Source organism: Thalassophryne amazonica, chromosome 5 (assembly GCF_902500255.1).
Source record: "Thalassophryne amazonica chromosome 5, fThaAma1.1, whole genome shotgun sequence".
Classification (NCBI taxonomy): Eukaryota; Metazoa; Chordata; class Actinopteri; order Batrachoidiformes; family Batrachoididae; genus Thalassophryne; species Thalassophryne amazonica.
In genome coordinates this window covers 126,493,199-126,514,389 of record NC_047107.1, presented here as the reverse complement: position 1 = coordinate 126,514,389, position 21,191 = coordinate 126,493,199, and the positions used below count along the sequence as shown (strand labels likewise).

Below are 21,191 nucleotides of genomic sequence, written 5' to 3'. Positions count from 1 at the left end.
CAGCCTGGCCTCCAAAGCTACGAATAAGCTGCACTTATTACAAGTACCGTTACTGCTAAAAGAGGCCGAGGAATAACTAAACATTTCACACCCAGAGCAGAAAAGTACGGGAGAGACAGGAGAAGCCGCCATGCTAAAACGGCTAAGAGCTAGTAGCTACGCTAAGCTAGCGGATTCCCAAACAGGGAATCCGACACTAGACAGGCTGTGGAGCAGCACAGGTAACGCACGACAACAGTGCTAAAATAAAATAAAAATCCACTAGACAGGCTGTGGAGCAGCACAGGTAACGCACAACAACAGTGCTAAAAAATAAAATAAAAATAAAAATCCACTGGACAGGCTGTGGAGCAGCACAGGCAACGCACGACAACAGTGCTAAAACAAAATAAAAATCCACTAGACAGGCTGTGGAGCAGCACAGGTAACGCACGACAACAGCGCTAAATAAAAATCCACTGGACAGGCTGTGGAGCAGCACAGGTAACACACGACAACAGTGGTAAAAAATAAAATAAAAATCCACTAGACAGGCTGTGGAGCAGCACAGGTAACACACAACAACAGTGCTAAAAAAAAAAAAAAAAATCAAAATTAAAATCCACTGGACAGGCTGTGGAGCAGCACAGGTAACGCACGACAACAGTGCCAAAAAACAAAACAAAAATCCACTGAACAGGCTGTGGAGCAGCGCAGGTAACACATGACAACAGTGCCAAAAAATAAAATAAAAATCCACTGGACAGGCTGTGGAGCAGCGCAGGTAACACATGACAACAGTGCCAAAAAATAAAATAAAAATCCACTGAACAGGCTGTGGAGCAGCACAGGTAACGCACGACAACAGTGCTAAAAATAAAATAAAAATCCACTGGACAGGCTGTGGAGCAGCACAGGCAACGCACGACAACAGCGCTAAAATAAAATAAAAATCCACTGAACAGGCTGTGGAGCAGCACAGGTAACACACGACAACAGTGCTAAAAAATAAAATAAAAATCCACTGAACAGGCTGTGGAGCAGCACAGGTAACACACGACAACAGTGCTAAAAAATAAAATAAAAATCCACTGAACAGGCTGTGGAGCAGCACAGGTAACACACGACAACAGTGCTAAAAAATAAAATAAAAATCCACTGAACAGGCTGTGGAGCAGCACAGGTAACGCACAACAGTGCTAAAAAATAAAATAAAAATCCACTGGACAGGCTGTAGAGCAGCACAGGTAACACACGACAACAGTGCTAAAATAAAATAAAAATCCACTAGGCAAGCTGTGGAGCAGCACGACAACAGTGCTAAAAAATAAAACAAAAATAAAAACGAAAGCGTTAGCAAGCTAGTTAGCCTGCCAACGCTGATGAAGGCCAGCTGATAAAAGAGCTCCGTCGCGATGCTTCGACCGTTAGAGGTCTTCCTTAGGCGTTGGAGCACGGTGAAATAATGCACAAAAGTCACAAAAGGTTACTGAAAAGATCTCACGGTCAGCTGAGCACAGCACGGTCATGCTGTGTATTGCTTAATGATTGATATAAATGATGTCCAAGACAGATTCACTTGGAAGCGTTCATGTATTCATCCAGTTACCAAATGAAAACTGGCTGTAAAACCGATGATTTTCATGTAATGCTCTCATCTGTCCAGGTAGTTATGAGCTCTGTAAATTGAGGCATTATATATATATATATATATATATATATATATATATATATATATATATATATATATATATATATATATATATATATATATATATATATATATATATATATAAATAAAAAACACACTCATGGTTTAAAATCCTACATGGTTAATCCATCTGATCATCAGCACTACAACCACATTGTGACAGTTTAATTTCAAATAAACAGTGCGAATGTCCAAATACTTATGAACATGGTTATACTCAGGCTAAATTTTAGGTGCATTTGATCAAATCTGTGTGTGACCTTTGACAGTTTAAAGCTTTAACATCAACACCCCATATTAAAAGACACTGTGAGCCTTTAAAACTCACCAATTAAAAGAGTTAAATAAAGGTCAGGAAACATTTAAAATTTTGACATCAAAGGAACTTTAATAGAATATGCAGTCATGTTTTTGGATAGGGCGCCCTCTATAGGTGATGACAGCAAAAGCAGCTAAGGGAGAATGAATGGGGAGAGGAAGCGCTTTTTCCCCAAAAAAATAAAATAAAATAAAAAATAAAATAAAATAAGATTTGTAGAACTAATGTGACATGGACACGCTGAGAGGAGTCAGGGGTGAAGAGCGTCTGATGGAAGTGTTCGATCCCTCTGGATAAAAACAGCTTCCAGCTGCTATTTCCCTGCTCGCCTGATTTCACTGCAACCCTGCATCTCTAGTTATTTACAGTTCTGACTGTAATTTACAGTTATGCATTTACAGTTATGACTTTAAAAACAATTCATCATGTCAATGAACCCAATTTCACACTACTGTAAGAACTTTGCAATCAACCAGCGGTTCACACACTAGCTGACCTGTGGGAGTGACCTGCATGGATCACAGATAGTGGTCTCGAACATCCGGTGTAAAACTAGTGCCAAATACCAATGTGGATCTGGCTGTATCTGCTGTGGTGACCCCGAACAAAAAACGAAAAAATGCTGGCCATCTTTGAACATTTCATTCATGCACAAGAATTAAATAAATAATTCAGTTTCTCCCCTCAGACTCAGTGCATCCTTGACTTTTACAAGAACATCTCAGATTAATACTAAAAATAATGGGGGGGGGGGGGGAGGCCCACAGGCCCGTTAACAAAAGTACAAAACCTACACGCCACTGTATGTAGTACTGTGTGTACATTCTTTCATTATGTACACAAGCTGCCAGAGTAAAACTCTCAAACACTACATAGTCATACATAAATCACCAGATCCAGACACGCTGGCATATTTTCCTTCCATCTTCCACCAGTCCTGCATCTTTGAACTCCTTCAGTCCCGAGAAGCTGCCAAACATACACAAGTACTGTTAGCCTGACGGCAGTCATCCACTCAGTCCTCGGTCCGGTTACAGGCGTTCGCAGGGACGGGGACAGGTTTCAAACCTGCCCATGGATCCTGCAGCATTGCCGGGCTGAAATAATTTTCTATTGACTCTGAGTGATCGGATGCTCGGCCCTAAAGCACACAATAAGTCAAAGGTTAGATGGGTAAAATAAATAAAACTGATCGCATGATAAAAGTTACTTGATTTTCCTGTGTTGAAAAGCATACAGGAGCCTTGAGTTGCAACAATACCAAAAGAATGACTTCAAAACAAAGGAGAGAATAGCAACTAAGGTCAGTATATACCCAGGTATGCTGCACAAATTTCTATTTTGTAACAGTAGACTTTTTTTTTTTGTAACTGAGCAATGTAACGTGAGCAATGTTGGACATCGCTACCATTTCCATGCATGTCCATTGTCTTCTTTTAATTTTCCCAGGACGTTGTCCTTCAATTACCAGGCACCAGCTGCCCCGTGGAGGGGTATCAGATATCTTACAGATTGACATGAAAATTCAGTAGGTATATCTTATATGTTATACTCCAATTCTAAGGTAGACCTATGCTAGTATACTAAGGTATATCTAAATATCTAAAAAGGAAGAGTAAAATAGAAGAGCAGAGTAGAACCACTTAGGTGCCTGGTCTTGAGAACCAGGGATGGTAGGTTGAAAAGCTTTTTTATCCCATGGGAACTCTCCCTACCCACCCAAGCGGCTCAAGAAAAAAGTATACATAATAATAAATAAGACATAAGAAAGATAAGACATCATATACATAACTGATAAATAATAAGGGTAATAAACAACATATACAAAAAATATGGTATTATAATATACAAGAGTAGGTTTTAAAACCTAAATATTAATACAGGAGAAGATTGTAGTATAGGTATTTTGGTATGTAGACTACGTGTCACGGCTGGCTTGGGAACGCCTCAGGGTTCCCCCGGAGGAGCTGGGGGAGGTGTGTGTGGATCGGAAGGTCTGGGCGTTTTTGCTTGAGCTGCTGCCCCCGCGACCCGACTCCGGATAAAGCGGGAGAAAATGGATGGATGGTATGTAGACTAGTAGTAAAATAATAAAGTAAAAAAATAATAAAAAGCATAATCTATATGCTATCAAATGGAAACCTAAGAACTTAGGTACTATATGTTATCTTATAAAGAACACAAACTGATGAACAATTTAAAATCTACAAAATCTAAAATAAAATAGTAAATAACGAAAATAAGCTAGTTGGAAGAGCTAAATTGGCTATTAATAAGCCAACCGTACCTAGCAAGCTAACAAGAAACAAAAATGGTAATTAGTATACAAGTATAACAGCGTAGTTAAACCTACAATAACGGTATTAACAAATACATATAAAAATAAATGTGGACAAAAGTATGAATAAACGTGGGTTATCAAACAGAAAAGAACCAATTAACAGTGCTACAGCCGGCTAGATAAGCTAACGTTAGCTGTTAGGTATAACTAATAATACCCCACTCCTCCAATTATTCAATAAATATAATAATATTAAAAAAAGAGGGGAACAAAAAAAGTAAAGTGTGCAGAAATGTATATGGACACATGATATAAGTACCTTAGTGAAAGGATATAAAGATGGAATATTCCCGGCTAAAGAGAGCTTGAGGCTTGTGGCTGCAGCAACATGTAGGCCAGGTTAGCCTATAACTAACATGAAGGAGAGGGATAAATTCCAGGCAAGCTAACGAACATTCATGTAGCTAATGTAAACAGTAGTAGGCCTGGTAACCACTTAAAACGTTAAACATTAAAGTGGCATATATACACAAGGTGAATGAGGCCGAGGCAGGTTATTAGATAATTAATAGTTAATAGGCTAAGCTGTAATTGAGGCAGTGTAAATATATCAACAAAAGCTCAGATATAATAGGTTTTATCTAAAGTTTATCCTAATTTTTAGGTTATGGTTAGCTAATACAGGTAGAAAAATTTTCATCTTCTACATGCTTTTTAATGGGAACCCCAAACTTAGATTTTATTTCTTGATATATATTAAAAAATCTTTTGAACTGAAGAACCAATTTGTTATACAGAAACCCTTGTTTAACTAAATTACTAGTAAGTTTATGGAGTCTAGTGGAAAAACTTTGGTAATTACCACAGATTCGACCAATTCTGACTAATTGAACACCGTTTGTCGAAAACGGCTGTTCTAAACTGTCTATCTACAATGCTCAACTCTATATCTAAGTATGAGAGTTTTTTATTGTTTTCTGTAGTCTTTTAAAGTTCTAATTCTGATGGATAAATATTTTTAATTTCATTCTCAAAATTAGGGTTATTTAAAGTACGTAGGTCATCAATGTAACTGAAGGTATTAACGGTTTTTGTTGACTGGCTATTAGTTTTAAGTTTATATTCATAATAAAAAAAGAAAAGGTTAGCTAAAAGTGGAGCACAATCTGCTCCCATAGGTATCCCTATTGTTTGTTTGAAAATTCTGTTGCCAACCTCTATATAGATATTGTCTACAAGGAATTCTATATGCTCAATCATATTTTCCTCAGTTACATTATAACGTGTCGATGTAGTGTTAGACAAATATGTTGTGCTATCATTTCGAATAACGATATATTTAGAACCTCTAATTCTAAAAGCTTCTCTGACTAGTTCACTGATACTATATATAAGTTGGTCATGTCAGATGTTCGTATACAGCGTGGAAAAATCTAAATCTATCAAAGAAAAATCTAAATCTATCAAAATGTGTAGCTACTTTTGTTTTGTTTAACTTTTTTAGTTTATTTAAAACCTCTGTAGCATTATCAATAATCCAAAAACGACTAACTCCAGTGTTACGAGCTATGCCTTCGCAGTATTGTTTGAAAGGTTTAACTAATTTAAGGCTAGAGGTTAGTAGTTGGGATAATGGTTTAGTAGTACATACATTAGAGGCCGCTATAAATCTACTACCTATTGGATTTTTCTGCATTTTTGGAAGCCAGTAGAAGGATGGTATTTGTTTCATATCAGTAGTAATTTTAATGTTATATTTAGTCATAAATTCTTGGTGTTTTGTAACAATATCTTCTATGTGACTATTATAAGACATATATGTTTGTGGGTTAGTCCCATCATTAGTGTTGAGTTCCTTGAAAACTACATCTAAGTAATATTTTTTGCAAACTATTAGGATATAGTTGCTGGCTTTATCTGCTGGTACTAAAACAAAACGTCTTTGAAAGTTATTCAGGTATTCTAGGCAAACCTTGTCGGACAGTACGTTTTTGTATGGATTTTTCCTTTTTTCCCCAAGTCTATCTTAATTTGAACTGTTTCTAATACTCTACCTTCCCATTCGTCCAGTGTTCTAGTATCTACTTTTTCTTTTTTAGCCCAAAAGTTTTTTGTAATCCTTAATGGCTTTTTTTTTAAAAACTATTATGAGGTTTGTGTCTCAGTCAATATTATTTTGTTCTCAAAATGATGGTCCTTTTCTAAGTAATTTTCTAAGCTTCCCGTTCTCAATTATTCTGAGATTACTGGTTATTATATGTCCCGTTGGCTCATATTTGAAATTAGACAAGTCACAATCGCAGCTAAGGTTTGTAGTACCTAATTTAAACTCTAAATTTTTTATGCTTTGTTTGAAATTAAAAACTTTACCAGCTATAGAGATTTAGTATATGAATAGCTAATAACAGAGGGGATTTTAATCACTGATGAAATTTAGTATAGTTTTTTTTTTTGGATTGGTTTGCTATGTAGAATCTGTGATAGTTTGATCATTTCAATGCTTTTTGCGAAAAGGAATTTTCAAGAAAGATTTATTATCATCATCTTTGGTTATTGTCATTTTTTCTATTTTTTGTAAACCTAACCTAAAGCTAGTTAAATCTTTTATGACAAGTGGAATATAGTTAGGTAATTTTTGTTCTAAAAGTATAGTATTTGCTAAAGCTATTAGGATGCCAGGTTTTCATCGTAAAACCAAAAAAATTAATGTGATCAGTTCATGTACTAACCCAGGTCTATTGTAATTGTTAACTAGTTCTTTTAATCTGAGTTCTAAATCTGTCTTTGTAGTTGCATGTTGTCTATTGTGCTTACCTGATCGTTTTTTGAACTTACGTTGTTTTTGTTAAAACATGTCCATATAACAATATTTTCAATGTCTTTTTTTAGAAACATTACCAAGTTTTTTGACATTGTCATTAAGCCCATACAGATAAATTGTGGCTAGTTCTTTGGACCAGTATTCCTTCCTTTGTAATCGTTTAGAGACTAAGCTAAGGCATTCACCCTCTTCCAAAAATACTTCCTCTATAGGCATAACCTCTATGTCATCTACATTATGACCATATGAGCAAAAGTGTTGGTATAAAAATAAATCACATTTTATTAAGCCACTGTCTATGGTTATTCATTCTACTCCTAAGGGTTTGGCTAGTTTCTCCTACGTACTGGATACCACATTTTTTTGCAGCTAATCAAGTAAATTATATTTTTTGTGTTGCATGTCATTTCTGCTTCACGTGGGTTAACCTTGAATTGTCTACCTGTGGTGTTACTACTAAAGTTATTTCCTTCTACTATGTATTTGCAAGTTTTACATTTACTACTACCACATTTACTAACTTTAGTGTCCTGTATAGCATCAATCACATCCCTTCCTACCAAAGTAGGGTTTGGGGATGTAACATCATAATTACAGGACGAGTTGGAAATAAGAGGTCCTTTAACCCTCTGGGGCAGACGCCGTCATATACGATGGCTAAGACCAAGCTTTACTACATTATAAATAACTTTTGAATGATATGAGATATAAACATCCTTTTTTTTTTTTTGCTGAAAAGTTAACTCCGCGGACATTCGAGCCAGCAATCGCCATCTTTGTACTCCTCATAGAAGCTGTGTGATGACGTGCGCAATGTGAGTGTCCAATCGGAATTGGTTCACCGTCGCATGGTTTTCCAAAATCCAATTGTAGGGCAGATTTCCCTCACGTGAAAAGCCAAAGATCATTTTCAGGAGTGACATTTTACTAGTTGGCGCGTTTGAATAGCCTCCTGGGTGCTCCAATGAGTACGTACTATTAGTACATACTCAGTGCGCCCTGCGCCATTACGCACAGTGATCAGTGAAAGCAGGAGCAGATGGAGAGCCTCTGATGACAATCTGATGTGCTCAAACAAAGAGTGTGTAACTATCAGGATTGCTCCACTAGTTTGCATGTGAATGTTACTGGATAACTGTTGCTTTCTCTCCATAAAGCACTGTTTACATATCAGTGGACAACAAAACACACAGACCATTTTGTATATATTGTTCAAAATGTGCATTTGTGTTTATTGTTTGAACCTTTTTTTGCACACTTTCACACAAGACCTGAAATTACCTTTATAAACAGTTGTTTATGTTTGCTGTTTGTTTTGAATAAATGAAAAAAAAAAAAAGAGACATAACATAAAACTTGATTGTGGGATGCAGGGAGAGCTGTTAACAGCAATAATAAAACATTTATGCCAGGCGACCTGAACTGTCCAAAAAATGCCCTCGGACCCCAGAGGGTTAAGGGACTAGGGTATGAGTCCATCACCTTGGTATGCCGGGCTCGAATTCAAGTGACAATCCAGGTGCCTTCTGATTGGCTAATTCAAACTTAACGTTTTGAGATACCGGTTTCTAACGTACTTAATTTTTTTCCCCCTCCACTTTGATGTGTAAAATCAACAATTCCCTCACAAACAAACAAACTGGAGCTGTTTTAAGGCTCCGTCACAATCACGTGTAGTTTGTGTTCTTACCTGGAAGCCGTGTGCTGAGGCCGGGCTGTAGGAACGAGGACTCCAGAAACCGTCGCTGCCGCGTCGCTGCTTCCCTCCGAAGCCGAAACCCACCGGAGAGTCTCCGAAGCACCGAGGTCCAGCCGGAGAGGCCTCGCTGAATCCTCTGTGCGAGCCCGGGGAGTACCCAGGAGAATGCGGAGAATATCTGGGACCGCCGCGGGGAGAAGCCCCGCGAGGCCCGAAGCTTCCGTAGGTGGGTCCGCCTGACGGGGAGCGAGCTCCGGTGTAAGACCAACTCGACGACGGGGACGGAAACCGCCCACCAGGCCGCGGACCTGCGGAGCCTCGGTACATGTGGATGCTGTAACTTATTTATTTAAATAATAATTTAAAAAAAAAAAAGTCGAGACGTTTAAAACTCCTCCTTTCACGCTATCGGAAACTGCAACTAAAACCCGAAAAGCGAACTCAACGCCACACAAACCGGAAGCCTGAAATGAAACACGGAGCTCTGCTGCGTAAACTGCAGCGACCCCTAACGGCCAGCTGAATTCGGTACACGAGCTTCAACGGGCGTTTTAAAACTTAGTAATACTGAAAAACATTTTTATATCGACTGCAATCATATACAAAAAATACATATATAAATAAGTTACTGTACAAATATTAAATTCAAATAAAGAACTTTAATTTAAGGTGGTCATGTTTTAAGTGCTTTAATACCATAGTAGAGAAGCTTGAATCTTGGACTGGACTGGGTTTGAAGCAACCCAGTCCAGTCCAAGATTCAAGCTTCTCTACTATGGAAACCACCTGGACAACAGAGCCTACACAGAAACATTGCTTTAATACCAGTAACTGATGTAATTTTAAATTTTATTTACGGTAAACTCACCAAAGAGCAACTTTATATATATATATATCTCAATATCAAATATCAATTTTATTTATATAGCGCCAAATCACAACAAACAGTTGCCCCAAGGCGCTTTATATTGTAAGGCAAAAGCCATACAATAATTACAGAAAAACCCCAACGGTCAAAACGACCATAGGTGAGGATCGGAACGTAGATCGATCGGTAAATCGAGAGCTTTGCCCCCCTACTCAGCTCTCTCTTCACCACGACGGTCCGATACAGCGACCGCATTACTGCAGATGCTGCACCGATCCATCTATCGATCTCACGCTCCATCCGTCCCTCACTCGTGAACAAGACCCCGAGATACTTAAACACCTCCACTTGAGGCAAGGACACTCCACTGACATGAAGAGGGCAAAGCACCTTTTTCCGGTTGAGAACCATGGCCTCGGATTTGAAGGTGCTGCTTCTCATCCCGGATGCTTCACACTCGGCTGCAAACCGACCCAGTGCACGCTGGCGGTCCTGATTTGACGAAGCCAACAGAACCACATCATCCGCAAACAGCAGTGACAAGATTCTGTGGTTCCCAAACCAGACCCCCTCTACACCCTGGCTGCGCCTAGAAATTCTGTCCATAAAAATAATGAACAGAACTGGTGACAAAGGGCAGCCCTGGCGGAGGCCAAGGTGCACTGGAAACAGGTTTGACTTACTACCGGCAATGCGAACTAAGCTCCTGCTGCGGTTGTACAGGGACCGGATAGCCCTTAGCAAAGGACTCTGGACTCCGGACTCCCGGAGCACCCCCACAGGGTGTCCCGAGTGACACTTTGAATGCCTTCTCCAGATCCACAAAATCCAGAGGCACTGTCCCCGATCGCCACACGATGTTGCAGAGGCGTGTCAGCCAAGACAGTCCCACAACATCCAGAGACTTAAGGTACTCAGGACGGATTTCATCCACCCCAGGATCCTTGCCACAGAGGAGCTTTCTGACCACCTCGGTGACTTTGGCCTGGGTAATGGATGAGTCCGCCTCTGAGTCCCCAGTCTCTGCTTCCTCTTCGGAAGACGTGACGATGGGACTGAGGAGATCCTCGAAGTATTCCTTCCACCGCCTGACAACATCCCCAGTCAGGGTCAACAGCTCCCTACCCGCACCGTAAACAGTGCTGGTAGAGAGCTGCTTCCACCTCCTGAGGCGTCGGACGGTTTGCCAGAATCTCTTCGAGGCCGACAGATAGTCCTCCTCCATGGCCTCCCCGAACTCCTCCCAGATCCGAGCTTTTGCCTCTGCGACCGCACGGGCTGTGGCACGCTTGGCCTGTCAGCTGCCTCTGGGGTCCCACCTGCCAACAAAGATAAGTAGGACTCCTTCTTCAGCTTGACAGCATCCCTTACTTCCGGCGTCCACCACCGGGTTCGGGGATTGCCGCCGCGACAGGCACCAGAGACCTTGTGACCACAGCTACGAGCGGCCGCATCAACAATGGAGGTGGAGAACATGGTCCACTCGGACTCCATGTCTCCAACCTCCCCCGGGATCTGGGAGAAGCTCTCCCGGAGGTGGGAGTTGAAGACCTCGCTGACAGAGGGTTCCACCAGTCATTCCCAGCAGACCCTCACGATATGTTTGGGCCTGCCAGGTCTGACCGGCTTCCTCACCTCCCAGCGGATCCAACTCACCATCAGGTGATCAGTCGACAGCTCTGCCCCTCTCTTCACTCGAGTGTCCGAGGCACGTGGCCGAAGGTCAGATGATACGACTACAAAGTTGATCACCGACCTCCGGCTCAGGGTGTCCTGGTGCCACGTGCACTTATGGACACCCTTGTGCTCGAACATGGTGTTTGTGATGGACAAACTGTGACTAGCACAGAAGTCCAACAACTGAACACCACTCGGGTTCAGATTGGGGAGGCCGTGCTTCCTGATCACCCCCCTCCAGGTCTCACTGTCGCCGCCCACGTGGGCATTGAAATCCCCCAGGAGAACAATGGAATCCCCAGTTGGAGCGCTATCTTGTACCCCTCCCAGGGACTCCAGGAAGGTCGGGTACTCTGCACTGCTGCTCGGCCCGTTTGGCAATTAGACTAAAAACTGCACATTTTTTTTTGCACTTTCACAAAAGTCCATGTGTTAGGTGGCACCTCTAAATCTCAATGGAATTCCTCAAAACTTTGCCAAAGTCATTTTTATGTTAACTGGAACAAATTTCATATTTTGAAATTAAAATTTCCCATTCAAATTTGATGCACCCTAATATATATATATATATATATATATATATATATATATATATATATATATATATATATATATATATATACACACACACACACACACACACACACACACACACACACACACACACACACACACACACACACACACACACACACACACACACACACACCACACACACACACACACACACACACACACACACACACACACACACACAAGGGAATTTTGTCTGTTCCCCTCCTCCAATATGCACAATAAATAAATAAAACCCAGCCGTTTAATGTTGCATAAAGTTTTCTAAAGCAGAGCTGAACAGGCGTTATTATGCATATCATTTTCTAATAAATTCCTTACTGATAACATGTCATTATTGTTTTTCAAAAGCAATTGTCAATTTACAACAAAGGCTATAAAACTCCCAATAATGGTAACTAATGAAGAAAATTGTGAAAAAAAAAGCCACTGACATTTTTCAACTAATATTACACATGGAACATACAGGCCCATCAGTGGCAGACATCATCCACCCTGTTTATCCCCACCTTTGCCCTTAAGCAAGGTTAAAGTAATGCAAGCATACATAATTGGCACTTGATTGTTTTTTTTCACTCACCAAGTTTCGATATCATGTGACATTTTGTACCGATAACTCGGTATGATGAGCAGTCATTGTACTGCACCATCTGTACTGCACTTTTTTATTTGTTCCTATGGAGAAGCAGGGAAGTTTCCTGTTTGACCCCTTACATCAGATCTGCTTTTAGCGTTGCCTTATTTCAGGTATCACGTGACATTTTCTTATGTTTTGACACGTTGCACGTGTCATTATCAGGTATCATGATCCATTAGCTAACCAGGAGTGTTCCCAATAGGTGCTTGTTCATCCATTTCTTCCACTCATAAAAACTAAATAAATGCAAAAACACTGAATTTAGAGTGATGGAATGCACATGAATTGAACAAAGGTTAAAAATAGAAAAACTCAATTCCCAAGATTTGGCATTTCCAATGTGTGCCACACTACTCCAGATAAAACAAAAATGTAAATACAGAACTCCTGACCTTTATTTTTCTTCATCAAACTCAGGTTAGCAAAAAACATGTAAAATTCAATTTCTCAAAGAGCCTTGCGAACAATTAAAATACATAATGGTGCATTAGGAAATGAGTAACAACAGGATGACTTGATTGAACACACGCACACATTATAATTACATTAAAAACATTTCTGATTTAACAGACACTGCAGAATGTTTACCACCAATAGGACAAAGTGATCTTGATTGGACAGAATTCCAGACTTCTCATTTCAAAGTTAAAATCTCTGTTGTCACAGCAGCAGCATCTGTCAGTCAGCGGGACCAAGCACCAGGACATCCTACAACACCGTCAAACCAGGTCCCAGTAGAGGCAAGATTTGTCCTCACTGCATCGCTGGACAGACGGCGCTTGTCCTCCACCACATCTTTGTAGTGCTGATTATTCCGACTTTATTTTACGTGCGTCTCAGTTCATCCAATCCAGATCGTCGTCGTCCTCATCACCAAATAGTGGTGTTGGTGGAGGACGGCCCTTCAAGTTCTGAACACAAGATAATGGATAGTTGTCAAGTGATATGGATGAAACTAATGTTTAACAAATACATATTGATGAAACGCTCATAGTATAATATTGCTACTACTACTACAAATAATGGCAATTCGTAGGATAAATCTACTGTTTGCCACGACCCCCCCCCCAAATTTTTTTTTCTTTGAATTTGAGGAAATTAGTGCAAACCACCTTTAAAAATAATTTTTAAAAAGCCAGTTAACATTTAGAATTATGGCAGCTTCATGATCAAAAGTATGTTTGTATGTTTGTAAAAGTATGTTTGTATGTACTGTAAGTATGCACTAACATCTGTGGTTAAGTTGATATGCTATTTGCATATGCTATGATATTTTAAAGCTGTACAGCCTCTGGGTTTTTAAGATTTAAGTCATAAGAAGAATTATCTTTGGCACCACTATAATTTCATTCCTTAGCATTTAAATAAGGGATTCATAATATGATACTGCCAATATAATCAAAATTCATGTTGTCTGGAAACAATTTTGACCCCTGAAGGGTAAAAATTCTAGCAATCAAACACCAAGAGCTACATTTGGTAGTGACGTCATAAATCACGTGAGGGCTTCCCCTGAGCTTCACAAGGGATGCTGGGAAGGACATGGCGACTGCCATTAGGAGTAAAGAAAGGCAGCATGACGTCAGCTGGCTACTTGTTTAAACAAAGTAAATCAAACTGGTGAAAGACACTCAGAAAGAGCTCAATTCTGTAAGTCTAACATGGTTCTCATACATTTTGTAAAAGTCAGCCAGAAATAAACACCTCTAAATCTAAAAACACTGTTTTTGTAACCAGATAACACCTCTGAATCGATTTACAAGACGTCAACGTGCACGCTGTGGGAATGCACATCAAGCAAGTGGGTCAGGTCACAGCTCATCTCAAACCCGCACACGCGTTTCCTCCTGTAGTCCATCTGCACCATGGCGTTATAAAGAAAATACAGTATTCACCATAGAATCCCCCCCATATAAATATGCTGTCTTCATTAAAATGAGGTATAATTTTGCAACACAAGTATAAAATTGCATCTAGTGAATCTGTATGAAGAGGGACCAGCTGAAGTGCAGGCTGATCGGTTCTCCTTCCTCACCAGCTCATCTTCCTCTTCTTCCACACTGGGTGCTGCAGGGCGCTTGGTGGGAGTGGGGACCTCAAAAAACAGCTCCTCTCCATTTTCCTCAGGAGTTTCTTTGGTTGGCCTGTGAGAGGCACACAGAATGAGAAACAAAATTAAAAATGCAACTTAACTTTCACCTGTTTTTAAATCACCTGCCACAGTTTTGTGGTGGGAGTGGCACAACAAAGATTATTTACACGAGAAGTGAGAGATCACATCCAGGCTCAAGCCTCCCAAGTGCCTTCTGGCAAAATGAAATTTCACATCTTTTAAGAAAGGGTTTTCCTTGGTACCTGGTCAGCTTCCCTCGCTAGTCTCTTGTTGAGAAATGCCTCCTTCAAACATTTACGATACTGTTCCTAATTCTTCATGTTTGATGTAAATGAAGTCCAAGACATATTCAGTGAGGTGGAAATGTTTGTGGTATCCATCCCTTCACATGTAATTTGTATGAAAAACAGTTATTGTATTTAGTTTATCCAACTGGCTGAAACTCCCAAATGGTTAATGTGATATTTATATTAATCCAAAGCCGAAGTTTGGGCTTTAGTCATCCCGTCCGGGTCATGTCGGTTTTACCCATGCACCACTTCGGCCCTTCATGGCTTTGCCAGGAGTTAGGCGGAGTTACTGTCAAGATGGCAGCATTTAGCACTATTTGAGCTTCAAAACTGCTTTTCAGAAAACGCACCTATGACGTCACAGAGGATTTGTTTAGCATAACGTATACAATAAAAGCACATTTTGACGCAAAACTGCAAAAAGTGCACAGCTGTCCAAATACTTATGGACCCAACTGTATAGTACTGATCACACTAACATCACCCAGTAGCTTCTCCCTGCTGTCCTGTGTGCAGTGAGGGACACCGGACAGTACGACATTGTGTAATATTAGCTGCTATCCATACTAGCAGAGCTAGCGTAGCACTTACTCTGGTACTTCTGCAGTGGTTTGAGGAAGTTCCTGTGGTAGGGGTGGTGGGTTAGCAGGAGGTGCAAAGACTTTCTCAGAGGCAGTGACCTGCTCTCCTTCAGCATCTCCTTCGACCACCTCATCGCTCACAGCAGCGTTTCCATCTGGTGGTGAACTCTCAGTGACTTCATTTGAATCTGGAGACTCACAGGAGACTCCTGAACTCTCCTCAGAAGGTTCACACTGTGGTTCCTGCTCGTGCTGCATGCCCGTTACGGGTGTCTCCTGTGGTGCTGACTCAGTGTCTGGTGTCTCCTGTGGTGCTGACTCAGTGTCTGGTGTCTCCTGTGGTGCTGACTCAGTGCCTGGTGTCTCCTGTGGTGCTGACTCAGTGCCTGAAACCAGATGACCATGTGAAGCTTCTGACTGGCTCTGTGTCACTGATTCTGTTGTGATTGGTGCCTCCATCTCCATCGTAACTTCCTCTTCCATCTGGACTTTGTCAGGTTGCTGAGATTCCAAATCACCTGAATGTTCACCCTCCTTTTCTTCCTCTCCGGTTCCTCCATCTCCATTCACATTCTGATGAAGTTCCTCAGTTTGATGTTTCACTTCATTTTCTTCATCCTCCTCTTCTACATTTTCCTTTTCCCTCACTTGTGTCGGTGGTGATTTTCCTGCATCACTAAGCAGCTGCAGAGTTACATTCTGAGGAAAGAAAAAAAACACATTAAAGACTGAAGAATGTAAGGACCTCATACAGAAATCAAATATCTTCCTGTGTTGCCCGTCAAAGAATAAAGATTTTATTTTCCATTGACACCAAGAAACAAGAGAAAACTATGTATTTAAATCAATGCGATGGCAAACAACAAAATCTGACATGTACATCATATTTGGAAGGATTCATCAGAGACATAGGAACAAATTAATTAAATATGTACCAAACCATTTGAAAAATATATAAATAAACTAACCTAATGTTTGGTAAGAAAATATATAAAATATATAACCTTCACAGACGGGTGCACATACAGCACAACTCAAAAATGTGAAAATACTGTTTGAAGCACAAAGGGCAAATTATCAGAATGATTTGAAACACAAGGAAAGCTAAATATTTCAAATGAGATTATGTGGAAAAATTTGACAAGGTTGACAAATTTCTTTTCATTTATTGTTAATTATACAATTCAATACTTTAATGTTTCCCATAATCCCCCTGTGCTTCCCAGAATGCACCGTGGTGTCAGCAGAGTTCCGGTGTTTCAAAGCCATGTAAACAATGGGGCTAGCGAGGATATGGATGGCGTCGATTCGGTGAGTTCATGAGGTGAGAGGGTTATCTAGAGGAGGTGTAGCACCTGTGATGAACGTCTGCTGTGCCCCGATGTTGTTCATACTTCACAAGGTGTATTTACACTGTGTCCTAAACTGGAACTCTGCTGAAACAGACCTCTCGCTTGAGTCACAGACCACGAGAAATTCACAACTGCGAAACAGTGAATTTGTTACATTTAATTATACAGTGCATCCAGAATGTATTCACAGCACTTCACTTTTTCTACATTTTATATTACAGCCTTATTCCAAAATGGATGAAATTCATTTGTTCCTCAAAAATTCTACATACAATACCCCATAATGACAATGTGAAAAAGTTTTGAGATTTTTGTAAATTTATATAAAAAAAAATAATTAAAAAAAACTAAGAAATCACACGTTCATAAGTATTCACAGCCTTTGCCATGAAGCTCAAAATTGAGCTCAGGTGCATCCTGTTTCCACTGATCATCCTTGAGATGTGTCTACTGATAATGGGAGTCCACCTGTGGTAAATTAGATTAGACAGAACCTTATTTATCCCTTTGGAAGACTCCCTCAGGGAAATTGAGTTCAAAATTCAGTTGATTGGACATGATTTGGAAAGACACATACCTGTCTACATATAAGGTCCCACAGTTGACAGTCAAAGGAGTTGTCTGTAGACCTTTGCGACAGGACTGTCTCAAGCACAAATCTGAGGAAGGGTACAGAAACATTTCTGCTGCCTCCATCATCTGTAAATGGAAGTTCAGATCCACCAGGACTCTTTCTAGAGCTGGCCGCCAGTCTAAACTGAGCGATCAGGGGAGAAGGGCCTTAAGCCTCAGTCCCACCAAATAATAAGCCATGAATAATGAGCCACGCATGGGTGTGTCAGAGATTATTTGAAGAATGGTCCACGTTTTAAGCCGTCACGTATCCGCAACTAAGGCCGGGTTCACACGGCAGGATAATTAGGCAGATATCGGACCCGATCTTCCCCTTCCGACAATCTTAAGGACGTCCCAACAATCGTGATGATGCTAAAGATAATCTTATCAGATATTCCTCCTGTGTGTGGTGTGTTCAGAGCGCTCGGATCTGCTCGGAAGGGCGTCAGGAGCGCTCCGATCGCAAATCGGGGATATTCAATATGTTGGATTTTTTTGGCCAATATCGCTGTGTTGTGTTGCCAATCAGAAAGCAAGGTGACGGACGCACGGAGCGGAAAATAAAATCAAAACAGCTGTTCTGACTTACCAGAAAGTCCGGTGGTCGCCCTGTCTCCACTCCTTTAAAGAACGCCTTTTCTTTTTCTTTTTGTATCGTTTTTTTCCCTCTGTTTTAAATAGTCCACAAAATACCTCAGTTTGTTTATTCTGAAGTCACGTTTAATCTCGAGAGATTTTGCGAGATTTCCTGTCTGAGCTGTGAATGTTCATGTGTGAAATCTGTTCGTGTGTGGTATTGTAGTCCTTACTGTGTGGCTGAACACCACACACTGTACGACCAAACCTGTTGGAGCTATGATTTTTTATCTTCACGTGTGTGGTCTCTCAGGTTTTGGAAACCTAAATATAATTTTAAAATCCTGTCGTGTGAACCACGCTTAAGGCACCTCTATGTTCCTCACATGTGCTAGGTATCAGCCTCTAGTGAGCCACGAGTGACCTGTCATTTGAGCTCCGCCCAGCCTCAAATGGCTCATGTCACCGCATATGATCCATGACAAGGCACATGTGATCCATGTAGCGTGACATTGGTGCATGTTTAGGCATGGGTTTGGTCCAAACCTCCAGCCCTCCCACACTTGGTCCCTTTAAAGTGTGGGTTTTCAATTCACAGCATCCATTCAAGATGTCACATTTTTTTAAATACAGTCCAAAAAAAGACGCTGCACTGAGTGAGTGCGCACTCCCGCGCCAGGGGATGCATAATTCTGACGGGGATAACTACTTTGGAATGACACTGGCTGGTGTGCGCCAGGCAGCTATTCACCTGTGTTTAGGGCTGGTATCGAGAACTGGTTCTTTTCAGGTATCGTTAAGAAATGATTTGATCCACTGACATCAATAGCCTTTTTGCTTAACGATTTCCTTATTGGTCCTTCAGAGCGCCCATTGTTTTTGGGGGTGTTTGTCGGGAAAATGATCATGTCTTGATTACAGAACCCATGCAGGGTTTGTAATCAACTGTTTCTGTAGTGTGGCTCTTCTTTGAAGCATTGATCTGACCCACTGCTTCGTTGGTTCATTGTTTTATTTCACTTTATCTTAATTTTTCACCGCTAAAACCCCAAAGAGCGTATGTCTGTGAGTAATAGTTACCTTTTTTATGTTAAACCGACCTGTTATGGTCTTCTGACACAGTTGACAGATGTATTTTATAACTTAAAAGCGGGACCGATGCTGATGCGTTAGCATGTCTATGGCATTTTCAATGTTAAAGTTAGCATTAAGCTGTTCGCATCTCAGCACATTTGTGTGCATTTGTTTCCTGTATAATAATTAATGGCTCAGCATTTGTTGTCATAAAAGAGTCACATGTATTACAAATTGTAATATTTTTAAATTTATTTTTGTTCATATATTATTAATAATAATAACAGCAACAACAATAATAGTAATAATAACTAATAAAGCTACAATATAGCCACTCCTTAGTAAAAGGCACATGTCAGCCCACCTGGAAAGAAGATTCTCTGGTCTGATGAGACAAAGATTGAACTCTCTGGCGTCATGTTTGGAGGAAGCCAGGCACCATCCCTACACTGAAGCATGGTGGCAGCATCATGCTGTGGGGATGTTTTTCAGCAGCAGGAACTGGGAGACTAGTCAGGATTGAGGGAAAGATGAATGCAGCAATGTACAGAGACATCCTGGATGAAAACCCTCTCAAGAGCGCCCTTGACCTCAGACTACATTTCATCTTTTAGCAGGACAATGACCTGAAGCACACAGCCAAGATATCAAAGGAGTGGCTTCAGGACAACTCTGTGAATGTCCTTGAGTGGCCCAGCCAGAGCCCAGACCTGAATCTGACTGAACATCTCTGTAGAGATCTGAAAATGTCTGTGCACCGACGCTCCACATCCAACCTGATGGAGCTTGAGAGGTGATGCAAAGAGGAATGGATACAACTGCCCAAAGATGTTTGTGGCATCATATTCAAGAACACTTGAGACTGTAATTGCTGCCAAAGGTGCATCAACAAAGAACTGAGCAAAGGGTGTGAATACTTATGTACGCTATGTGTGTACATAATACATTATGTGATTTCTGAATTTAAAAAAAAAATGTTTCCATGTTGTCATTACGGGGGGTATTGTATTTTGATGGGAAAAAAATGAATTTTACTCCATTTTGGAATAAGGCTATAACAACAAAATGTGGAAAAAGTGAAGTTCTGTGAATACTTTCTGGATGCACTGTACTCGGATGGTTTAAACAGAATTTGTTCAAGAGGTTTTCTCTACTATTTTTGAAGAAGGAACAGACCAGAAAGTAGTGAAGTTAATCACCAACACCCTCTTCATCCCATTTTTCTTTACACCATCAGTATCAAAACGATCTTTATTGACAGGTAAATTATGGGTGGCAGGTCAGAATTTATTAATTTATAATCAAAAAGGAACAGTGGAGTAAGGTGAGGTAAGGTTTGATTAAACAGTAGTTACTGCACAGTCGAAATGTGCACATCCAAAATGTATTTTTATTTATTGAACATATTTGCACCTTTCTTTCCTAACATCAGAGACATTTACTTACCTTTATGGTGTTGACAATCACTCTGAGCACAACCTGACCACTGTAATATTCACTGAGGTCGAACTCTGCTCGCAGAGAATGGAACACTCCGTTCATCACACGCTTCACCTGTGGACAAGCATTTAATTAACTACTACTACTACACAAAAAAAAAAAAAAAAATGCATGAACAAGCCCCCGTCCCCCCGAGTATTTACTGATGATGTCATAGCTGAGAAAAAAAAAAAAATCAGAAGGATGAACTAATCTGTCAATAAGTTTCCTTTTGGCAAGTGGTGAAATATTTTAATAAGTACCAGTTTCTGTAAATTACAACTTCTAGATCAGTAATTCCCAAGTGTGGGCAGCAACCCCCTCATGTACTGTGAAAGTACCGCAGGTGGGCCGGGAGAATTTGCATCCACCAATTCACCTAACTCGCATGTTTTTGGAAGTGGGAGCAGTGAAGGGAACATGCAAACTCGACGTAGAAAGACCCAGGCAGGAAGTGATCCCAGTATCTTCTTGGTGTGAGGCAACAGTGCTAACCACTAAGCCACCATGCTGCCCTTTGACATGCACATTACAGACATGACCAGG

General features: G+C 40.5%; 2 protein-coding genes across 6 annotated transcripts in view; both read right to left on the bottom strand.

Moving 5' to 3' along the window:
• Positions 1 to 2,058: 2,058 nt before the first annotated feature.
• Positions 2,059 to 17,266, bottom strand: LOC117511292 (M-phase-specific PLK1-interacting protein-like). Of its 2 annotated transcripts, XM_034171314.1 has the most exons (3): positions 17,234 to 17,266; positions 8,802 to 9,155; positions 2,059 to 3,150 (listed from the first exon to the last, which is right to left on the bottom strand). In XM_034171314.1, exons 2-3 carry the CDS (start codon positions 9,135 to 9,137, stop codon positions 3,025 to 3,027), a joined length of 462 nt encoding a protein of 153 aa, XP_034027205.1. In that variant the 5' UTR covers positions 9,138 to 9,155; positions 17,234 to 17,266; the 3' UTR covers positions 2,059 to 3,024. The 2 variants fall into 2 exon arrangements, with proteins under 2 accessions (XP_034027205.1, XP_034027203.1); XM_034171312.1 differs by lacking the exon at positions 17,234 to 17,266 and having other exon boundaries at positions 8,802 to 9,268.
• fkbp15b (FKBP prolyl isomerase 15b) overlaps positions 12,942 to 21,191 on the bottom strand; it is a 52,670-nt gene continuing 44,420 nt past the window's right edge. For 3 of the 4 annotated variants that reach the window (XM_034171308.1, XM_034171310.1, XM_034171309.1), the window contains 4 exons: positions 20,613 to 20,720; positions 15,560 to 16,248; positions 14,601 to 14,709; positions 12,942 to 13,476 (listed from right to left, as the gene is read on the bottom strand). In XM_034171308.1, the coding sequence (XP_034027199.1) occupies positions 13,402 to 13,476; positions 14,601 to 14,709; positions 15,560 to 16,248; positions 20,613 to 20,720 (981 nt within the window). In that variant the 3' untranslated portion in view covers positions 12,942 to 13,401. The remainder of the gene's footprint in view (positions 13,477 to 14,600; positions 14,710 to 15,559; positions 16,249 to 20,612; positions 20,721 to 21,191) is intronic. The other variant, XM_034171311.1, reaches the window with a different exon arrangement.

Excerpts from the sequence above, each read along its gene's own strand:
- LOC117511292 (XM_034171314.1), bottom strand. The coding sequence starts at position 9,137 with ATGTACCGAGGCTCCGCAGGTCCGCGGCCTGGTGGGCGGTTTCCGTCC. Across the intron at positions 3,151-8,801 it reads CCTCAGCACACGGCTTCCAG|GGCCGAGCATCCGATCACTC; the intron begins GTAAGAACACAA and ends TGTGTGCTTTAG.